At 45.5% G+C, this 20,572-nt stretch overlaps 1 protein-coding gene across 2 annotated transcripts in view; it reads right to left on the reverse strand.

Annotated features, from left to right (window-relative positions):
• CCSER1 (coiled-coil serine rich protein 1) overlaps positions 1 to 20,572 on the reverse strand; it is a 934,040-nt gene that overhangs the window by 846,375 nt on the left and 67,093 nt on the right. For both annotated transcript variants that reach the window (XM_015418598.1, XM_015418599.1), the window contains exon 3: positions 17,718 to 17,811. In XM_015418598.1, coding sequence (XP_015274084.1) covers positions 17,718 to 17,811 — 94 coding nt within the window. The remainder of the gene's footprint in view (positions 1 to 17,717; positions 17,812 to 20,572) is intronic.

The raw sequence follows: 20,572 nt of genomic DNA on the forward strand, positions 1-20,572 counted from the left end.
TCTCTTTTCTGCAAACCAAGATTTCAAGTCACAATTTAATCTTGGGTTGCCATGAAAGCAGTGAGTTTTCAATTTGTGTATAAGGGGAACAGGGAGGAAGCCTGATGCAACATACAAATCTAGGATCCCCCAAACTAACTTGTTATTACATCTGATACTAAACTAATGCTTGAAAATAATGCTGCTGTTGTTTAATTCTCTTCAGCTAGAAGATGAAATCTCAACTTTACGACAAGTGTTAGTAGCCAAAGAGAAGCATCTTGTGGAAATAAAACAAAAACTTGGTATCAACTTGATGAATGAACTGAAACAGAACTTTAGCAAAAGCTGGCATGATGTGCAAACCACCACTGCGTGAGTACAAACTACCCACACAATCGTTCTTTACTTTTGTGTAGCACTAAGTGTTTCTTTCACAAATCTTTAGAAATTTAGTGGGGTTCAGTGGTTTGACTGCTAAACACATATAACAAAAAACATAAAGTGAGTTTTAATTGATTTATATTCACATGTGAATTATCTCAGAATGAGTGAGTTATATTAAAATCAAAAGATAAGGAACTACTAACAGCCATCAGTGAGCTTCATGGTTCAACAGCTCTCGGAATCAATTCTCCCATTACTACTGGCTACTAGTATGGTATGGCCGAGATTGGGGGGGCAAGGCGGGCGACAGAAGGCCGATGCCTCCGTCGCCCGGCCCTCTACAGAATCCACCCCCCAAACCTCCAGGTATTTCCCTCCTTAGAGCTGGCAACCCTACATTCCCCTCAGTGCCTGTTGGTAGGCAACTAAGCTTGGTCCTGTCACCTACTTTGGCCTTTGGGAGAAAACACATTGGGGCCAATCCTGATAGGGTTGCCAACTCCAGATGGGAAATTCCTGGAGACTTGAGGGATGGAGCCTGAAGAGGGTGAGGTTTGAGGAGGGGTGGGACCTCAGACAGGTACACTGCCATAGACTCCACCCTCCAAACCAGTCAGTCTCACATAGGGAACCATTGTTGCCAATCTCCAGGTGAGGGCTGGAGAGCACTCAGTATTACAACTGCTCTGCAGAAGGGAGGGCAGAAGTCAGCTGAAGTCAAAGGGGCAGATAATGGTAGGTTGGTGGCTAGCTGGGAAGGAGATGGGGTTGCCAACTACATGCTGACAAATTCCTGGGGATTTGAGGGGTGGAGCCTGGAGAGGGTGGGGTTTGCAGAGGGGTGGGACCTCAGACAGGTAGAATGCCATAGACTCCACCCTCCAAACCAGCCATTTTGTCCTGGGTAACAATTGTTGCCAATCTCCAGGTGAGGGCTACAGATTACTCACAATTACAACTGCTCTTCAGGTAGCAGAGATCAGTTCCTCTGGAGAAAACAGTGGACTCTGTCATTATACCCTGCTGAGGTCACCACAGCAAATTGACACTGTTTGCCCAAAGCCAGAGCACTGCCCCAGAGCCTCTTTCTAGATCCCGTTGTATTGCTTTCACAACGGGCTTTACTGCTAGTTAATATTATTGCAGATGGGAAGGCTGAGAAAAGAGAACATATGATGCAGCCATATACTGCCCTTTTTGTGTCTCGAGAACACTGTCATTTGGAAACAGCTGCCTCTGACCTGGAACCTCCTACCATTTTGTGGAATCTTCCAGTATTTTGTGATTGGACCTAGCAAGGCAGCCATCCTGTTTGTTGTTTGCTACCTGTTTTCACAATTCCAAATTGCCCACAGGTTCAATGAGCTTAGCAATATCCAGAAAGGTTATAACAAAAGGCAGAGAAGTACTGTGCATAATACAAGAATGCCTAATATATGCACCATGCACCTCTTTGAGGTTTGACCATAGACAAAATGCAAAGATACAAAATGACACCCTTACTAGGAATAATGCAAATTTTGCTGTGAACACATTTGATGGTTGAACATACCGTGTTCAAATGTGGAGAACAAATGCATGCTGATCACTCAGTTTGTTCAGTTTGGGTCGAGCAGCTATACCTGCTGAGCCGGTTTGGATCAGCTTCTCCCCAAACCGCATGTATGCAAAGATGCTGCCAGTTCAAACTGATCTGCAGCTATTAGTGTCACTAAGGACTACTTAGTTGAACAACAAAGGGTAGGATTTTATTGAAACACAACATTTATTGATGATTGGTTTATATAGTTTGTGAGTGGTCTAATTGCCTACTAAAACAATTGCCTGCTGAGTAGAACAGATAGGCAGCAAGGATTCAGGGGTAGGAGAACGCAACTAACAATATGAGAATGAGCATGCAAAAACAAGTTAATAGTGCAGGACTGCAAAGTTAGTAAGGAACAAGAAAGAAGACCCGCGAACCTCGCGGGGGGGGGAGCTCCAAACTGAGCCGGTGGAGAAGGAACCAGAAGGAGCAGGTAAGCTCTACCCCCCTCCTGCCGGTTCCTCCGTCTCCTCCAACCCCCTGCTCAAGGCCTCGCCACTTCCCCCTCCCCCCCGGCTGCAAAGCGAGGGCCGTGCGGCTTGTTGCCGCCAGGCCTCGCCGCTCTCCCCCCCACCCGGCTCCGAGGCGGTGGCGAGGCCGGCTGCAGAGTGTTCCCTGCGCATGCGCAGGGGACGGTCTGTCACTTTGGGGGGGATTTAAGTATCCCCCCGATATTTTTTTTAACTTTTAAGATTTTTGTGCACACCTGGGGACTGCCCCAAGTGTGCACGAAAATCTCCCTCCCCCCCAGGTGCCCCCGATGCGTGGATTTAAGTATCCGCACGCACGGGGGCGACTTGGCTATTAGATATATAGATACATTCAAATAACCCATCAAATACCTATTAACATATTTCTCCCATTAACAGAACTATCAAACTGATCACTGAAAAATCAGGTATCTGAACCAAACCAGTGGGTATTCATGCATCCCTAGTCCTTACTAACCAATGCCAGGAGAGTCGCAATCAAAACTTTACTTCCCACTGCTGCACCTTCCCAAAATCTAGCCTTTTGCTTCTCCTCTGAAAGAGTGAATGGAAGCCATTAATTTGTAGAAGGAAGTGGTACAATAGGTTTAGGCCTATTCTGTTTACTGGAAATCTCAGCCATTGAGAATGAAGCTCATTCTTATCTGCCTAGTTCCACCCCATCATCTGCATAGCCCCATAAATGATTGTCTATTGGTCTTTCTAGAATATCACACTGAAATGTAGTAAAATCTTGTGAAATGTTTTTTTTACATAATAATTGTTACACTTGTACTCTTATACACTTCGTTTGAGCGGCAAGTTGTTCTTTTCAGTATGTTCTGGTATAACCACAACCAATGATGTCTTTGAAGGGTATTACACAGATTCATGGAAGTCAGGACCATCAATGGCTACTAGCCATAGTGAGTAAAGAGGACTTCCACATACAGAGGCAGTAAACCTCTGAATACCAGCATCAGAAGGAATCATTATGGAAGGCCTAGTATCCATGCTTTGTTTGTTGGTCCTCCTGGGCAACTGGATGGCCACTGTGCAAAACAGGATGCTGGACTAAACAGACCACTGTTCTGATCCAGTAGGCTCTGCTTATGTTCTTATGTTCTCTTCAGGAGACACATTCGATAGTCAAAACCTCTGGGGTTCCGTCACAGTTCAGCTGTATACACTCTTCTTTCCCATTAAAAAGCTAAACAAATATTGCCAGTTTTAATTTATAGATGCAGTACAAGCTCCTAAATTGCTGCAGTGTTTCAATCCAGCCTTGTTCATCAAACTCAAAAATAATTTAGCAACTCCTTAATTAATTCCTAATTGACGTCCTTGGGTCATTACGCCAACACTTTCATTTGGCTGTATACCAACAGGCAGTGGCCTAGGGGCTATTTGGCTTATAAGCGTTCTCCCTGGATGTCCAATAAAACTTTTCCTTTCAAAAGTAAATTTTGTAGCTGTGGTTGCTGCCAGTTGTTAAACTGATTAATATCCTGAAACTGGACATCTTTTTTTTTTCCCTTTGAGGTCAACCATGATCTCAAGAGGAAAGTCACTTCGCAATAAATGAGAGTGTGATTCTGGCAGGATGCTGAGGGGCTCAACCTGTCTACAGCCATGTTATTAACACGTGTGTCTTTGCCGTGCTGGATGCAGAATACAAATGCAGTTCCCGCAATGGGAGTATATATGAAGGCAGCAGCTTCTGAGAAGGAAGAGCTTGTCTCCCTGCCTGGGAAGAGATTGGTTCCATCACAAACAGAGCCATCACCACCTGCACTAAAATTTGCCTAATTAATTGTAGCTTTCCATTTGGATCAGTGGAACTCAGAATTGCTTGATTTTTTGGCTTGATCAGGTCCTGCTAAGCATGGACCGAAGATGCATTTATGTTCCAGCCAACATCCAGCACAATGTTCGGCTGGCACTCTATGTCAGAATGATCAAAAACCTGACCAGGCCCATGCCCTGCAAAGGATCACTCCTGGCCAACCAAGGAATCAGGGACACTTTTGATCTTCCTCACCAGTCCCATTCCCTTGTCTTTTCTCTAGTCTAGAGGAGCACTAAGGGTGGTGATGAGGAAAAGCACAGTGGCAGCATCGGCAGCCACTGTTTGCTTCACCCTTCTCTCCTTCTGGGTGGCAACAGATTGAGACTAATTTCCAAGAAAGCGGCTTCTGTTTCTTCTCCTATCCATCGCTCACTTGCCCACCTGTAGTATCAAGAGGGATTAAGTGGGCAAGTGAGCAGCAGTGGTGTGGAATAAGAAAAGGGGATTAGACAGATTCATGCAGGGACGGTCCATCAAAAGCTGCTACCTGTGATGATTATAGGGGAACCTCCATGTCCAGAGGCAGCAAAGCTCTGCAAACCAGTGCTAGGAGGGAACATTAGGGAAAGGCCTTGGTTCTTCAAGACAGCTTGTTGACTACTGTCTACAATAGGATGCAACAGGATGCTGGATTAGATGGACTACTAGTCTGATCCAGCAGGGCTCTTCTTATGTTATTAAAACCAGCAGTTGCCATTAGCTGGCTTTACCAATGGCAGAGGTCGATTCGGGGGGATCGCCGTTCCCCCAGGTGAGGGGCGGGGGGCGGGGCACATGGCGAAGCCCTGCCCCTGCTTCCGGCCACCCCCTGCTTCCAGCCTCATTCTGTTGCAGAAGGAGGAAGAAGCAGGAGGGTAAGTTGGCGTCCTCCCCCTCTGCCTGGCCGAGGCCACTCCACGTGGCCTCCGCAAGGACTCCCAGCCCCATCCAAGAGCTTCCCCGAGGTAGCTGTGTTAGTCTGTTGCTGCAAAATAGTCCAAGAGTTCAAATAGCACCTTTAAAACTAACAAATAGCACCTTTAAGACTAAGACTAACTGAGTGGTGGGTGTGGCCTTATGACACACTTCTGGTGATGTCAGGGGGTGTGGTATATGCTAATGTGTTATGCTAATGAGTTCCCCTAGCTCTTTTTCTACGAAACGACCCCTGACCAATGGAGACAGCAACCAGACAATGGAAATGAGGAGCAAGGCCCAGCTAAATCTTCCTCAAGGGCAGGGCTCTAGTCGGGGGGGAGCTCTCAGGTACGGAGCTCCGGAAGAGAACCTCTAGGGGGCGGGGCGGTCACGTGGTGAAGCCCCGCCCCCTTCTTTACCCCGCCCTCTGCTTCGATCCTCATTCCGTTTGGGAATGAGGATGAAGCAGGAGGGTAAGTAGCCGGGCCTTCTGACACACTTCCGGTGATGTCAGGGGGTGTGGCCTTCTGTCACTTCCGGTGATGTCAGGGGGCGTGGCATATGCAAATAAGTTATGCTAATGAGTTATGCTAATGAGCTCCGGCAGCTCTTTTTCTACAACAAGACCCCTGCTCAAGGGTCTCCAAAACCTGGTGCTGGCACTGGACAGCAGGAGGACCACACAGCCCTCCAAGGATCTATATACAACATGACACATTTAGTGGTCTAGCCTGCTCCAAACCCCCAAAAAAAATCTCACCGAGTTTCTGCTCTAAAGGAACAAAAAACCCTTAAAGGATCATTTTATGAATCTCTCAATGATCTGTCCATGAACACGGAATAAAATGCTACTTTTCTGAGTTTCGTAAAGTTCACAAAACACAAGAGGGTGGGGGAAATCTGTTATATGAACACCTGGCAGAAGAATAACCCAGAGACCTTAATTATTTCACTGGCATTTTACAGTGCCAGCTCATTATACTGTGTTATTAAATAGCCACAGTGCCACAACATTAAACTTTAAACCAAGAAAAAATCTCCATATCCATTTAATATTTTTATCATTTTTCTAAATGGCACACAGAGCAATAAAAAGTTTATCTAAAGTTCTACCACAGCTACAAATCCCATGCACTGATACACAAAGAGATTTAACTAGGACTTATGTTGCAGTTCTATGCATACTGACTTGGGAAGAAGTCACATTGTGTTTACATCCAAGTAAGGATGCACAGCACAGAGCTTCCCTAGTTGCTTCCAATTAATATGTTTTCTTATTAGGTTTCCCTATCATGGTGGCACCCTGACCTGGATAACCCAGGCTACCTGGATCTCATCTGATCTTGGAAGCTAACCAGGGTGAGCCCTGGTTAGTATTTGGATGGGACACCACCAAGGAATACCAGGGTTGATATGCAGAAGCAGGCAATGGCAAACCACCTCTGAACATCTTTTCAACCTTACAGGGTTGCAACTTGACAGCAAAACAAACAAACACTGTGTAGCAGGACTCTGATGCAAGCTTGGTTATTGGAAGGCACTGCACAGGTTGGCTTAGATCTGGAACATATCTAAAGGAATTATTCTCCTGACTTAAAATTTTACAGTTAAACCACAGAGTTCCAAGTATGGGTTGCTTTTAGTTAGTTATAAGCAGCAACAGGGACAGATGGCTTAACTCTTTCCTCTGGTGTGTTTTACCACTGGAAATAACCCCCTCCCAAGTTGCAACTGCCTTGACCTGGATAGGGCTGTTGAAAGCTATGCTGTGAAAACCCCAGAGGTCATCTCGGGGGGGGATCGCACATGACGAAGCCCCGCCCCCTGCTTCCGGCCGCCCCGCTTCCGGCCCTCATTCAGCCAGGAGGAGGCAGGAGAAGAGGGAGGGTAAGTTGCTTCCTCCCTGCCTCTCCCCACCCCTGCCTGCCTGGGGCCAGGGAGGGCCTTCGCAGGGCTTCCTTGCACTCCCGCCTGCCTTGCAGGTCCACCGCCGGGCCCCTCATGGGGCTCGGCAGTGGAGCTGCAAGGCCGGCGGTGGCGGCTGGGACCGTTGGGGGTGGGGTGTGTGGCCTTATGACACACTTCCAGTGATATCAGGGTGTGTGGCCTTATGACACACTTCCGGTGATGTCAGGGTGTGTGGCATATGCTAATGAGTTATGCTAATGAGTTCCCCTAGCTCTTTTTCTACGAAACGACCCCTGGAAAACCCGTACCTTTCAGTACCACCGCATCAATCCAAAGCAGGAGTCTTGCAGGTGCTCACAACAAAATTCTGCTTTATTTATCTAATTGACTTCATTTATACCCCACCTTTCTCACGAATGGGCACCCAAAGTGGTTTACAAACTTACTAGGGTACTGAGACTACTTCCCCAAGATTAAATTGCATAGGTTCAAGAGAGTACTCCTGAGAATGTTTAATTGCTGGTGCGCCTACTCTGTTCATCTTGCTTTCCATACATAATGTTTCAGGTTCAATCCCTAGCCCTTTCAGGCCCAATCCACTGCCCAAGTGATCCAGACAGTTGTTTCGGTTGCCATAAGCCTGCAAGTGTGGTAACATGCTGCTGGGGCTTGTTTTGTTGTCACTTGGTAGCCACGTGGGAGGAGACCACCATCAGCTCACCAATAATGTCATGCAGGGCAACAGGACCGCTTCAGCCATCCCTGCTCCAGTTTCAGGAATTTAAGCTAACAAGACTGGAAAGGACCTCTGCCAGAGACCTCCCAAGAGAGCCACCGCCAGCAAGAGTACAGAATGTGACACCTCAAGAATACTTCTTCAGCTCTATAATAACCGTAAAGCAGCTTCGTATGTTCCTGTCCCATCAAGAGCTGGATGACAGGGAGAAAAATCAACAAGGTCCAGCTCTGCTTGCTGTGGAACTGCACCGATTGGGACAAGGAAGGGACATAGTGTCCCAACATCTGTGAGGAAGAAACTTCTCTTTCTGGGAACTCAGGTCAATGGATTTGTTCTTCAATAATATTTCCAGGAGGACATCTTGGAGCCAGTGTGGTTTAGAGGTTAAGCATGTTGGACTACTATCTGGGAGACGGGTTTGAATCCTCAGTCAGGCCATGGAAGCTCACTGGATGACCTTAGGCCAGTCACACTCTCTCAACCTAACCTACTTCACAGGGCAGGAGAATGAAGTAAGCCACTTTGGGTTGGGGAGAAAGTCGGGGTACAAATGAAATAGATTATTATTTTTGTTCTTGGGATCCCTGTTGCTAAAATTCCCTTTTACCCCTATTGGGGGGGGAGAGTTTCTCCCTACCACTTCCCTGGCTCCTGAGCCAAGAGAGATTGAATCTGAACTGTAAACCACAGCTAACTTTATTTTAACTTGCGTCACGCTGGGGTGGGGGAGGTTCAAAGCTTTTTGCTTCATTTGGGGCATGTCAAAGATGATGTAGCTGGAGCGTTGTGCGACCGATGTCCACCCTTACACGTGCCGTTTGTTCTAATTATCTTTCCTTTCATTACCAAAGACTAAGCTCCTTATTTATATAATATCCACCATTCAAAAATCAATGCTTTGATTAAATGTGAGATATTTAATTAGGAGATGGGGGGGAGAGAGAGAGAAAAACCCTGAACAAACAAGGTTAAATTAATGCTCCTCCTTTGTATAAACACTCGATGAGTTTGTGCCACATAAAAAACAGTAACCTGCCTGGTGCAATTACTCTTTTCGCACATTAGAAGCATTTAAGCTTCTAATTTATGTAGTGCAATAAACAGGCACCCCCTAAGGCAGATCATGTCTGTTATATCAGGCTGTTTTAAAGTATTTTGGTATTGACAGACTGTGTGAAGCTTTAAAAGACTTCAAGTAAATATTTAGCACATCCGCAAAACAGCTTCCCCCCTCCCCATTCCAAGTACTTTGTAAACATAGTCCATTAATTCCTCTCAGCAGCCCTGCAAGGCAGGTGAACGTAACAATGGGATTTATTTGAATGCTACTGAGAAAGTGCACGGAAGCCCTCTAACAGGGCTTCCGTTTGGAAGAAGGAGCTTTCCGAACTCTGAGATAGTGCGGCACGAGAAGACTAAAGGACCATCTCTTCCATATGCCCCTGTGCTCTTCTGGTCACCCCCTTTTCAGGGCTCCCCCACTCGGAGTTGCCCACATGGTATCCACGAGACCCCATTCCTTTTTTCTGTAGAAACTCACCCTTCATTGAAACGGCTCCCTGAAGTAGTAAGGGCAGTACAGCCCATCACGGTATTTCAAAGATGCTGTAAGGCTATTTTATTTATGAGGCCGTTTAGGAACTAAGCTGTAGGCATTCTGTGAAGTTCTTTATTTTAAAATGTTTGTATCGATGGCATTCCGTTTTAATTTAATGAATCTTAAGCTGCCTTGAGCTACAGGGAGAGGCAGGGTAGAAATATTTAAATACATAAATAAATGGTTTGTGCGAACACAATTATTTGGTGGTAGACATCTTCTTTGCCTCTAAAAGCATCCAGGACTGATCCCTGGCATCTTCACTTATGGGGTATTAGGTGTGAGTTGTGAGCAGGGGTCGTTTCATAGAAAAAGAGCTAGGGGAACTCATTAGCATATGCCACACCCCCTGACATCACCGGAAGTGTGTCATAAGGCCACACACCCTGACATCACCGGAAGTGTGTCATAAGGCCACACACCCCGCCCCCAACGGTCCCGGCCGCCAGCGGCGGCCTTGCAGCTCCACTGCCAAGCCCCATGAGGGGCCCGGCGGTGGACCTGCAAGGCCGGCGGGAGTGCAACTGTGCTTCTTCATTTGCCCCTCCCCCCGTACCTCACCCGGCGGAACTGCGATCCCCCACGTCCCCCCCCCGAAATGACCTCTGGTTGTGAGAAAGGTGCCTTTCTTTCCCAGAGACACAGAAAAGCTTCTGACACTCAAAGGAGTCAATACCAAGCTAGATGAGGGAATAGTCTGACTCAGTTCAAGGTAATGGAGGTAATGGAGGTAATGGAGGTAATGGAGGCATCATGGCTCTGTAGCGCAGCACACGCTTTGCATGCTGAAAGCCCTAGCTTAATTTCTGGCACCTCTACTGAAAGGATGTCAGGCTACAGGTGTTGAGGACGCCTGAGACCCTGGAGAGACATAATGCTGAACTAGATAGTCTGACCCAGTACTGGGGATGCCACAAATCTTTCTGTAAACAGGTCCATCTGATAACTGTATTGAGTTTAGCAAAGGAGCTGAACGTCTGATCTGCTCATCTCAGTGTGCCTCTTCTCAAGCACTGATGGAGAGCTCTGTGGCTACGCAGCAATTATCCTGATTCTGCTTTGCAAACTGCTTTTGCATTTGTGAGGCAAGCCCGATCTCGTCAGATCTCAGAAGCTAAGCAGGGCCGACCCTGGCAAGTATTTGGATGGCAGACCTCCAGGGAATACCAGGGCTGGGAGGCCAGAGGCAGGGCATCTAGCCACTTCTCTGAATGTCCTCCATGCTCCATTAGGAGTCACCAGAGGTCACAATGACTTCTAGGCACGGGTACACACACACAGACACAAATGCAAAAATACCCCCCCCCCCAATCTAATGTTCCTCAGGGTACAAGAGGCTGAGCCGGATAATTAAATCACAGAATCATAGAATCACAGAGTTGGAAGGGGCCATACGAGCCATCTAATCCAACCCCCTGCTCAATGCAGGATCAGCCTAGAGCATCCCTGACAAGTGTTTGTCCAGCTGCTGCTTGAAGACTGCCAAGGGATGGGGAGCTCACCACATCCCTGGGTAGCTGATCCCACTGTTGCATGACTCTTACTGTAAAAAAAGTTTTTCCTGATATCCAGTCAGTACCTTCCCGCCCTTAATTTAAACCCATTATAGCTAGTCCTATCCTCTGCTAGCAGCAGGAACAGCTCCCTGCCCTCCTCTAAGTGACAGCCCTTCAAATACTTCAAGAGAGCAGTCATGTCCAATGTTCCCTCTAAGCTGTGGAGTCCTGTGAGCAGAAATTCTACTTTGTGAGCTACTGGCATTAAAGTTGTGAGCAGGTAGTTTGGCTGCTGCATAAAATTAGTTTGCTCTGGAGCCCTCCTTCCTGAGCGAAGACAAAATTGTGTGAGCTGGAGGCTAAAAATCTGTGAGCTAGCTCACACTAACTCAGCTTAGAGGGAACACTGGTCATGTCCCCCCTCAACCTCCTCTTCTCCAGACTGAACATCCCCAAGTCCCTCAGGCTTTCCTCAAAATGATGCAGGAGGGACACCATTACTCCCATAAAGCTGTGCTAAAACACATAGCACTTAATAACCCTGATACAGACTTAAACAATATATTTTTAAAAACACTATGGTGTTTATTTATAGTTTTCCATACAGTGACAGGCTTGTGTAGTTCCCATGTTGCTGCCTTGGCTGCTAATATAGCACAGTGGTGACTGGGCTTCCATACAGCAGATTTCCCTGGTAGGTTTTTTGGGATTTTTAATTAGTTTAATAGCATAACATCTATATAAAGGTAAAGGTAAAGGTTCCCTTGCTCGAAAGTCAGTCAAATCCGCCTCTAGGGTTGTGGTGCTCAGCTCCGTTTCCAAGCCAAAGAGCCAGCGCTGTCCGAAGACATTTCTGTGGTCATGTGGCCGGCATGACTAAACACGAAGGCGCATGGAACGCTGTTACCTTCCCACCGAAGTGGTACCTATTTATCCACTTGCAATTTCTTGCTTTCAAACTGCTAGGTTGGCAGGAGCTGGAACTAGAGACGGGAGCTCACTCCGTCATGCAGCACACCCAGGTCTTGAACTGCTGAACTACCGACCTTCCACAGCCTGCAGTTCAGCATCTTAACCACTTGAGCCACCGCAGCTCCTACATCTATATACTGTTATACTAAAATATGCATCCAGTTCTTTAAGTTCCCAGCTTTAATTTTTTAAAAGTAAGTCTCTAGTCCTTTTTGTTGCAGAGATATGCTATTTTCCATTTATCTCCCCAAGAAAAGGAACTGTTTATTTTTTTATTTACGTTATTTATAGTCCACCTTTCTCACTTGGACTCAAGGCTAGAGATTCATTTAAATTTTTAAAAAATGAAAGCTGGGAACTCAGAGAACCAGACACATATTTTGTTGGCAGAGTTTAAGCATGCAGAGGAATGGAGCACCAACTGTTTACAGAAAATATCTTGGTTTATTAAAAAAGAAATAAACGCTAATAGAACAGGGAAGAGGAAGAGAGGCTTAACTAACTGACTAACTACTGTGAGAGACAGGAATGAAGAACGAGGGCTCAGCTGGAGCAGGAAGTCTCCAAAGTGTCAATCAGGAGACAGGAAGGACATAGTTTGAAATTGTGGGAGCTCCCTAATCTAGCTATGCTAAGTAGCAGCTGTCTCCTATGGGCTATGCTTCTGGTAATCAAGTAGGGCTGCCAAGTGGGCCCGGGGGGCGGGGAAACCCCCGCTTTGAAGGCCCGATTTCCGCCACGGCAGAGTCGGGCCCCGGGGGGAACTCCACCCCCCGAAGCTGCGGCACCAGAGGTGACGCAGCCATGTTGCTCACATTGGGGGCGCGGGGCCACTCGTTGGGGGGGAAACCATATGGTTCCCCCCCCTGACGATCTGGGCCATGCCCCCAATGTAAGCAACGTAGCACGTCACTTCCGGTGACGTGCTGGTGGCGCACGCGCTGACGAGGAGCTCCCGGAGCCCAGCGAGGCTCCCCCGCCGGGCAAGGTAAGACCACTTGGCAACCCTATAATCAAGTAGGTGCACTACAAACCTTGTATATTCCAACATATTTTAGTATAGTGGTATATCCGTATAAAGTGATAGAATAACCAAATTTTTAAAAAGAAAGGCCCTCTACAGCAGGGAGAACAAATGGCTACCCCATGGAAAACGTCTGCTGTTTGGACAGGACCAGGAAAATCCAAACTTTTCCACTCACAGAGCAGCCTCCCTGGTTTTGCTGTGATCTCTCCCAAAACCTCAGAGCAAAGTAAGCTTTGGAAACACCAGAGAAAAGCCACTGGCAGTGGGTGGAGCTCCTATTCTTTCATCCTTTCATAATTTAAGTAAATCTTTTCAGCACAGCGGTGAAGTTTGCCTCTATCTGTAACATGGCTCAGCTATCAGATATTTAGGAAACACCAGAGGTCATTTCGGGGGGGATCGCGGGGGATCGCAGTTCCCCCGGGTGAGGTACGGGGGCGTGGCACATGATGAAGCCCCGCCCCCTGCTTCCGGCTGCCCCGCTTCCGGCCCTCCTTCAGCCAGGAAGAGGCAGGAGAAGAGGGAGGGTAAGTTGCTTCCTCCCTGCCTCTCCCCACCCCTGCCTGCCTGGGGCCAGGGAGGGCCTTGGCGGGGCTTCCTTGCGGCCTTATGACACACTTCCGGTGATGTCAGGGTGTGTGGCCTTATGACACACTTCCGTGATTTCAGGGTGTGTGGCATATGCTAATGAGTTATGCTAATGAGTTCCCCTAGCTCTTTTTCTACGAAACGACCCCTGGGAAACACACTTGTATTTTCAGAGTTTGTCCATGAATCCCTTACATAGCCAAGACTATTTTCACACTCCAAGCTAATTTCAAATATGGTAAGCTTTAAAGGAGTCTTCGCCACTCAGAGGTCGTCTTTATGTCATACAAATGTCAATATATAGACATGTTGATTTGGAAGCCTCACAAACGGAGGAAACAAGCTGCATGGCTAGACATTCTCTGTGAATGCCTCCTGCAGAAAATTGATAAAGAATAAATACACAGTGGTTCTGCCGGAGGCCATTCTGTTGAAAGTTTGACAGGGGAAACTGGTGGCTCTTCATTAGCCAGGGCCAGTGAGAAAAGAAGTGTGGTAACTAATAAGCTTATCTGGGAATGCTCAATATGAGTTAATTTTTTAAAAGATGTTTGCTGGTGTGTTCGTGCACTCATACTGAAAAAACTAATCCAACAGAATAACCTGTAACAACATGTAATCAATCTGCACAGAAAAACAGCTGCATGTGGGCCATCTGAACTCTGTGCATCCCAGCTCACTATAGGAATCTTCCCATTCTACTATGCTATTGCAAACTGTGAAGATGAAAATATCAAATTCTCACAATTAGCTTCTGAATACAAGTGGGTTTCTGTAGATCCTCCACATGCTTTGGATCTCAAGCAGCCTCTGTATGCTAGTTTTGCATTGGGCAGACATCTAAAATGACCCAGTACATTTTTCCTGTGAGTTTTCTTTTCCACCAACTAAATGGATGTGTTTTGGGGATGCTCAAAAACTTGCCAGTTGCAAACAGGAAGCTGATTTTTCAATTATCAGTCCCAGGGGTCATTTCGTAGGAAAAGAGCTAGGGGAACTCATTAGCATAACTCATTAGCATATGCCACACACCCTGACATCACCGGAAGTGTGTCATAAGGCCACACACCCTGCCCCCAACGGTCCCGGCCACCACCGCTGGCCTTGCAGCTCCACTGCCGAGCCCCATGAGGGGCCTGGCTGTGAACCTGCAAGGCCAGCAGGAGTGCAAGGAAGCCCTGCAAAGGCCCTCCCTGGCCTCAGGCAGGCAGGGGTGGGGAGAGGCAGGGAGGAAGCAACTTACCCTCCCTCTTCTCCTGCCTCCTCCTGGCTGAATGAGGGCCGGAAGCGAGGCTGCTGGAAGCAGGGGGCGGGGCTTTGTCATGTGCCCCCCCCCTGCACCTCACCCGGGGGAACTGCGTTCCCCCGTGTCCCCCCCCTGAAATGACCTCTGATCAATCCAAATGTTTGTCAACTTTTTCGATGCTGTCTGACAAGCTGTTTCGCTGTATTCCTTCCTAACCAGGTAGTACAATCCAATTTGCTTTGTGCATGTGCAGTCTGAGTTCTACCACCACCACCACCCCACCCTTGCTGCACAACTGCTCCACTCAGTAGACTATTATTTAAATGGACAATTAAATCAGTCAAAATCATATAAATCAGTAATAAATAAATGATGTGTTTTAATAAAATCCAACCTTTCAACATTTCTAAGTAGACCATGGAGATGCTAATGGCTGCCAATTGGTTTGAATCAGCAGTGTCTTTGCACGTGTACAGTTCTGCAAACCTATTTGGCAAGTGTTCACAGATATTTGGCATGTACCAAATAGGCTGGGCAGCCAGCTCACAGCTGACCGACACCATCAAACATGGCAAGTTCAACTGTCAAACTCGTTTGTGGCAAAATTAACAGTATCTTTAATGTATTTAAACCAAGAACTTAATGGGCATGATCTGACAGTACAGTTTACGCTACATTGATGGGAGCTTATATGGCAGGGGGAGGGGGGAGGAGAAGGAGAAGAGGAAGATTTATACCCTACCCTTCACGTGGAGTCTCAGAGCGGTTTACAATCTACTTCCACAACAGACACCCTGTGAGGTAGGTGGAGCTGAGAGAGCTCTGAGAGAACTGCTCTTGAGAGAACAGCTCGGAGAGAACTGTGACTGACCCAAGGTAACCCAGCTGGCTGCATGTGGAAGAGTGAGAAATCAAACCTGCTTCTCCAGATTAGAGTCCACCGCTCTTAACCACTACACCAAACTGGCTCTCGGAGGAGCACTGATCTCCCAGAACTGTTTAGAGAGGCTGACTCAGCTTTGTCACTCAAAGAAAAGAGAAAAGATTACTTCAGAAATGCATTTTAATAACAATCATTCAAGAAGCGTCCAACGTAATTTGAGATGGCAAAGCTTTTCATCAAGCAGTTCTCAATAGTGCTGGGAGATGAGTGCTCCTCCTCTTCTCACATTGTATGAACAATCCTAACTTTGTCTGGCAACATTTGGTCCAACGTAGCATTGTTAGGAAGAGTGGCCTGCTTTAATCTTCTTTGCAGAATGTATATTCATATTTTATATAACTCAAATTGTGTTGGGGTCTCTGCCTTTGAAATATTTCTTGGCTGTGAGTCCAGTCAAGTGATTTTAGCTAAATCTGTCCCGGGAGTTACATTTAATCACAGATAAGAATCCCAGTTTATGTGCAATAAACCAATTCACCAAGGCTTTATGTAGACTTGGAGCTAATTGAGCCATTTGTGCAGAAAAAAGAGGGAGGATGGAGAAGGGAGGAGCAGTGGGCAGGCATCAGCACAGCAATAAACTATTTAAGTGCCAAACCAAAATATGATTGCAGCCTCTGGAGCCATTTGAATGCAGATGTTATCTTCTGTCAACATAAACAAGAAATCCCAGGCTATTTCAAGCATAAACTTTTGTCAACCATCTTACTTTATCAAATGAGCCAGGAATGTTTATGTTTCTCGAAAAAGTGTTAACCATCAGAAACAAGAACAATTTTGAGCCCACTGAATTCTGAAGGTTGACTGTGGCTTGCAACAATTACAACAAAAATTAAAAACCCTCTTCTAACGGCTGCTGTCAAGACAGCTGCAACTCCTCTCTCTTATTCTTAATTCCATTCGTAGTCTGTAATCATGAGGGGTATCGTTTATATTTTATATAATTTCTATACACGTGTATATAATTTTATATAATTTTATACAATTTATATACACGTGTGAATTAAAGCTATGTTCTTTAAAGCAGGGGTCCCCAATATGGTGTTTGGAAGGACCGCATGGTACCTGCCAATACCTTTCCTGGTACTCACCAAGTGTTTTTTGGGAGTAGGTAGGGGCTAGGTGGGGCTCATGACCAGAAGGGTTTCTGATTGGCTGTGCAGATTAAAAGGCCTCCTGTTAAACAGAGCTTCTGCCTTAAATGTCTCAGGGTTACTCTGACAGTTCTGTGTGACCTTGTTCCCCAACAATTTGTTGTTGGCTCCACCTCCTGTGGAAGCCATTTTGTTGTTGCGCCCACCACCCTGTGTCAGAATTCAAAAGGTGCCTGCATGGTCCGGCATGGTGAAAAAGATTTGGGCCCTTGGCTCTAAAGCAATGACCATAGTTATTCATCGCTTATGAAGTACTTGTCTCAAATATCTGGTCATCTGGAAAGATTCCAGATTACACGGGGTTTTAAACCAAAGGTGACATGGAACCAGAAGCACGGCACAAGAGTTAAATGTGGGGAAAAGAGAAATTAATATGGCAAGGCCTACGATTAAAGACATTAACAATGAAAGCAGGAGGGAAAGGTTAAGCACCACGCCAACATGCACACACAACAGAGTGGCATTAGCATCTGTGACAGCTCTTCAACAGCTACCCTGGAGGCACTAGGCATTAAAAGCATCTGGAAAACCAACGAGCCTCCAGTCACTGAGCAACTGGGATAATACAGCGTCTGCAAAAGTGTCTCTACCGTTTGACAATCAGCCTCATGAAGTGACCCATAGTGAAACAGCGTGATCGCCACATGTAATGTCATCATAAAAGATGTTCTGCAAGAAAGCAGTATCTGTAGTTGAGAGACCAGTTTCTCAAAGGCAACAGAACCATTAAATGGCTATATACACAACCCACTCATCTCCTTTTTAGAAGATTTTACTAACTGCTTCCTAAAAAGTGTAGTTAGCTAATTCCTTTCTATGAAAAGTTAACATATAAAAAGAATATTCAAGACATTCAATGTTGCTTATTTGTCCGACTCACCGGAACGATGATGGTGCTGCTCTTCAAGGAATTCCAAGTCAAGCATGAGGTCATCTTCATCCAGGTCACAGGAGCCCAAATTATTCAAAACATCCTGTAAAACAAGGGAAGAATACAGAACTGAAGATAAACAAATCCGAAACACAAAAAATGTTCAGCATATGTATGTAGGTACTAAAATGAGCTGAACAGATAAAGACCAGTGATTGTACTTCTACAAAAACAACAAGAACAACAAAAACTTACAGGGGTGGTTTCTTTAATATTGCTCAGGGAGCATGCATAGACTTTCCTTGGAAACCATGCATAGTCCTCGGGCAATATACAAACAGTACAATCGTAAGCAGAGTTGACTTAGAAGGATGTAACAGTTTAGAATTGTACTGAAAATCCTTCTGATTAATTAACAGGAGGCTCTAAAGATATAAAAGAAGAACTTCTGGATCAGAGCAAAGGTCCATAAGGCCAGTCCAACGATGCATATTGACCAGGAAATATAGGGATAACTTTATATTCAGGCTCAAGAAAAATGTCAGCTTGAGCACATACTTATGCTTGTGTTAGGAAAGGGTTTTCTGAGTTGCAGGTTCAAATTCAAAAAGGTTATTATCACATAAATAAGCAGCTCTCAGGAAGCAAAGTAGATGTGTTTTCATAGACTAGCATCTTTCTCCAAATCTTGCTGTAGGGGCATAACTAAGCATATGTCCTTGATGCAGATCTTAGATTCAATCTCTGGTACCTCTACTTATAAGGATCTCAGGAGACCTGGCGAGAAAGACTTCTGTGAGACCTTGAAAAACCAGTACTAGGACTAGGAATTCTTTAATTCATTGCTGTTAAATAGTTATTAATTTGAAAAGAAAAAAATCACAGGCATCTACGCAAAGTTAAAATACCCTACTTTCGTTGATTTTCAAAATGGTGGTGTTTATTTGAAAATTCCTGCACCACCTCTCCAAAGAACCTGCCCAAGGCAGCAAGAGAATTTCAGAGGAGTGGTCCTTACACCATTTTCACGCAAAATTTTTGGCACTGAATGCTGTAAGTTGATTAGGAGGAAAGAAATGGAGAAGAAATTTCCCATCAAAGTTCCAGAGAAATGCTGACAGATGAGTGCTGACATGTCCTTTTGGGGTGGGGGGACTTAATTGCTACTTTCAGAGAAGTGCTTCAGCAAAGGGTTTAATAAAACTCTCCACTGACTTTGAAATAGCCCCTTAGAAACTTTAAAACACAGCTTTCCTCTTACCAGAGTTTTTCTTTAGTGCGCACATCTTTAACTCCTGCTGTGCACACAGAGACACATGGAAGTGAACTTTTGTACAACAGCGTCAACATACTGTGACACTTCCCTTGTGCCCCAGTAGAAGTCCTCATAGCAACAGCCAGCCCAACAGATACTAGATCCGTTGCAGAAAAAGAGGAGCCGATTCACTGTTGCAGTTCTGTCTCATCAAAGTACCACAGCATTTCACAGCCCAGTCCTACATATATTCACTCGGAAACTAATTCAGTTGAGTTCAATAGGGTTCGTTTTCAAGAAAGTACACAAAGGACTGTGAGTTAAGGCAATTTAAGAATACTTATTATTTGCTCAATACCACTGCATATGTCCAACAAATGGTTCTAGATTAAAAGTTATAAAACTCCTGTGTCCATTCTGATTTTTATTCTCCAGGTGTTCTTAGAAGATCCACTGCTAATCCCCCTTCACTTACCTTCCCTCTTTTACCCCCAATTCATCACTCACCATCTCAGTAGTTAGCTACTGTTATTTTGCTTGCATCTCTATCACTAACATACAGTACCAAGTGGGCCCTGTCATTTCTTTGCGCTCTGTCAAATAATCCAAACAGAAAGGTTTGCAGCAGCATACAAAAATGTGGTTCTTCCTCTTTTCACCTTAAACCAGAAGATTTAGAAACCACTGAAGTCCAAAACAGAGGCATAAATGCAAAATCCCATAAGGATGGATTTTGCAACTGAATGTTGGTCCTGCTCCTTGGATCAAAATCCACTCTATGGGAGAGCCATTGAGCAGTACAGGTGGGATTCATACTTTGGGTATTTTTATTTCCCCCCATATTTTTTTCCCTAGCATCTGCACACACTACAAAGATTTGCGACCCTCAGATTCAAGAATGTGTTGTAAAAATATAATTTTAAAAAAATACAAAGGAATTTCTTCAAAGCAATTTCTTTTAGCTTCTGAAAATCATTTTTAACAGTTTTGTAAAAAAAAATATTCAGCAGAGAAAGAGCTAATTCTGAACAAGTTTTGTCTCTTTTGTCTCTGGGGTTGCGGATGCACGCCTTAGCTCTTAACTACCACAGAAGTGGTGGGTGGGAGAGAGAGAGAGATTTAGTCCTCTGTGTACTCAAAATCTTACATTATTTAGTTTTAGTTACATGTTTTTTTTGCAACAATGAGCTAGTTTTCAAGAGGTGTCTCATTTTGCTCACTTTTCTTACAATGCATTGGTACACTTGTCCCCCGGGATCCCCAGTTTTCTGGGTTATGGGAGTGCACATCCATGGGATGTTGCTTGTGGTCTCCATGGACACTGGGGAAATAAGGAGGAATTTCTCTGTGGGTGTTGCTCCTTGAAGTTCCATTCAGTACAAAATAATTGTGTTAGGGGGTCAGCGGTTAGAGTGTCGGACTAGGATCTGAGAGCTTTGAATCTCCCCCCTCGGCCATGGCCGCCTGCTGAGTTACCTTTGGCAAACCACACACACTCAGCCTCAACTACCTCCCAAGGTTGTTTTTGAGGATAAAATGGAGGAGAGGGGAATAATGTGAGCTGCCTAGAGTCTCCACTGGGGAGAATGGTGGGGGATATACAAAGTAA

This window comes from Gekko japonicus, unplaced genomic scaffold, assembly GCF_001447785.1.
Source record: "Gekko japonicus isolate JY-2015 unplaced genomic scaffold, Gekko_japonicus_V1.1 scaffold387, whole genome shotgun sequence".
In the NCBI taxonomy this organism is placed as follows: Eukaryota; Metazoa; Chordata; class Lepidosauria; order Squamata; family Gekkonidae; genus Gekko; species Gekko japonicus.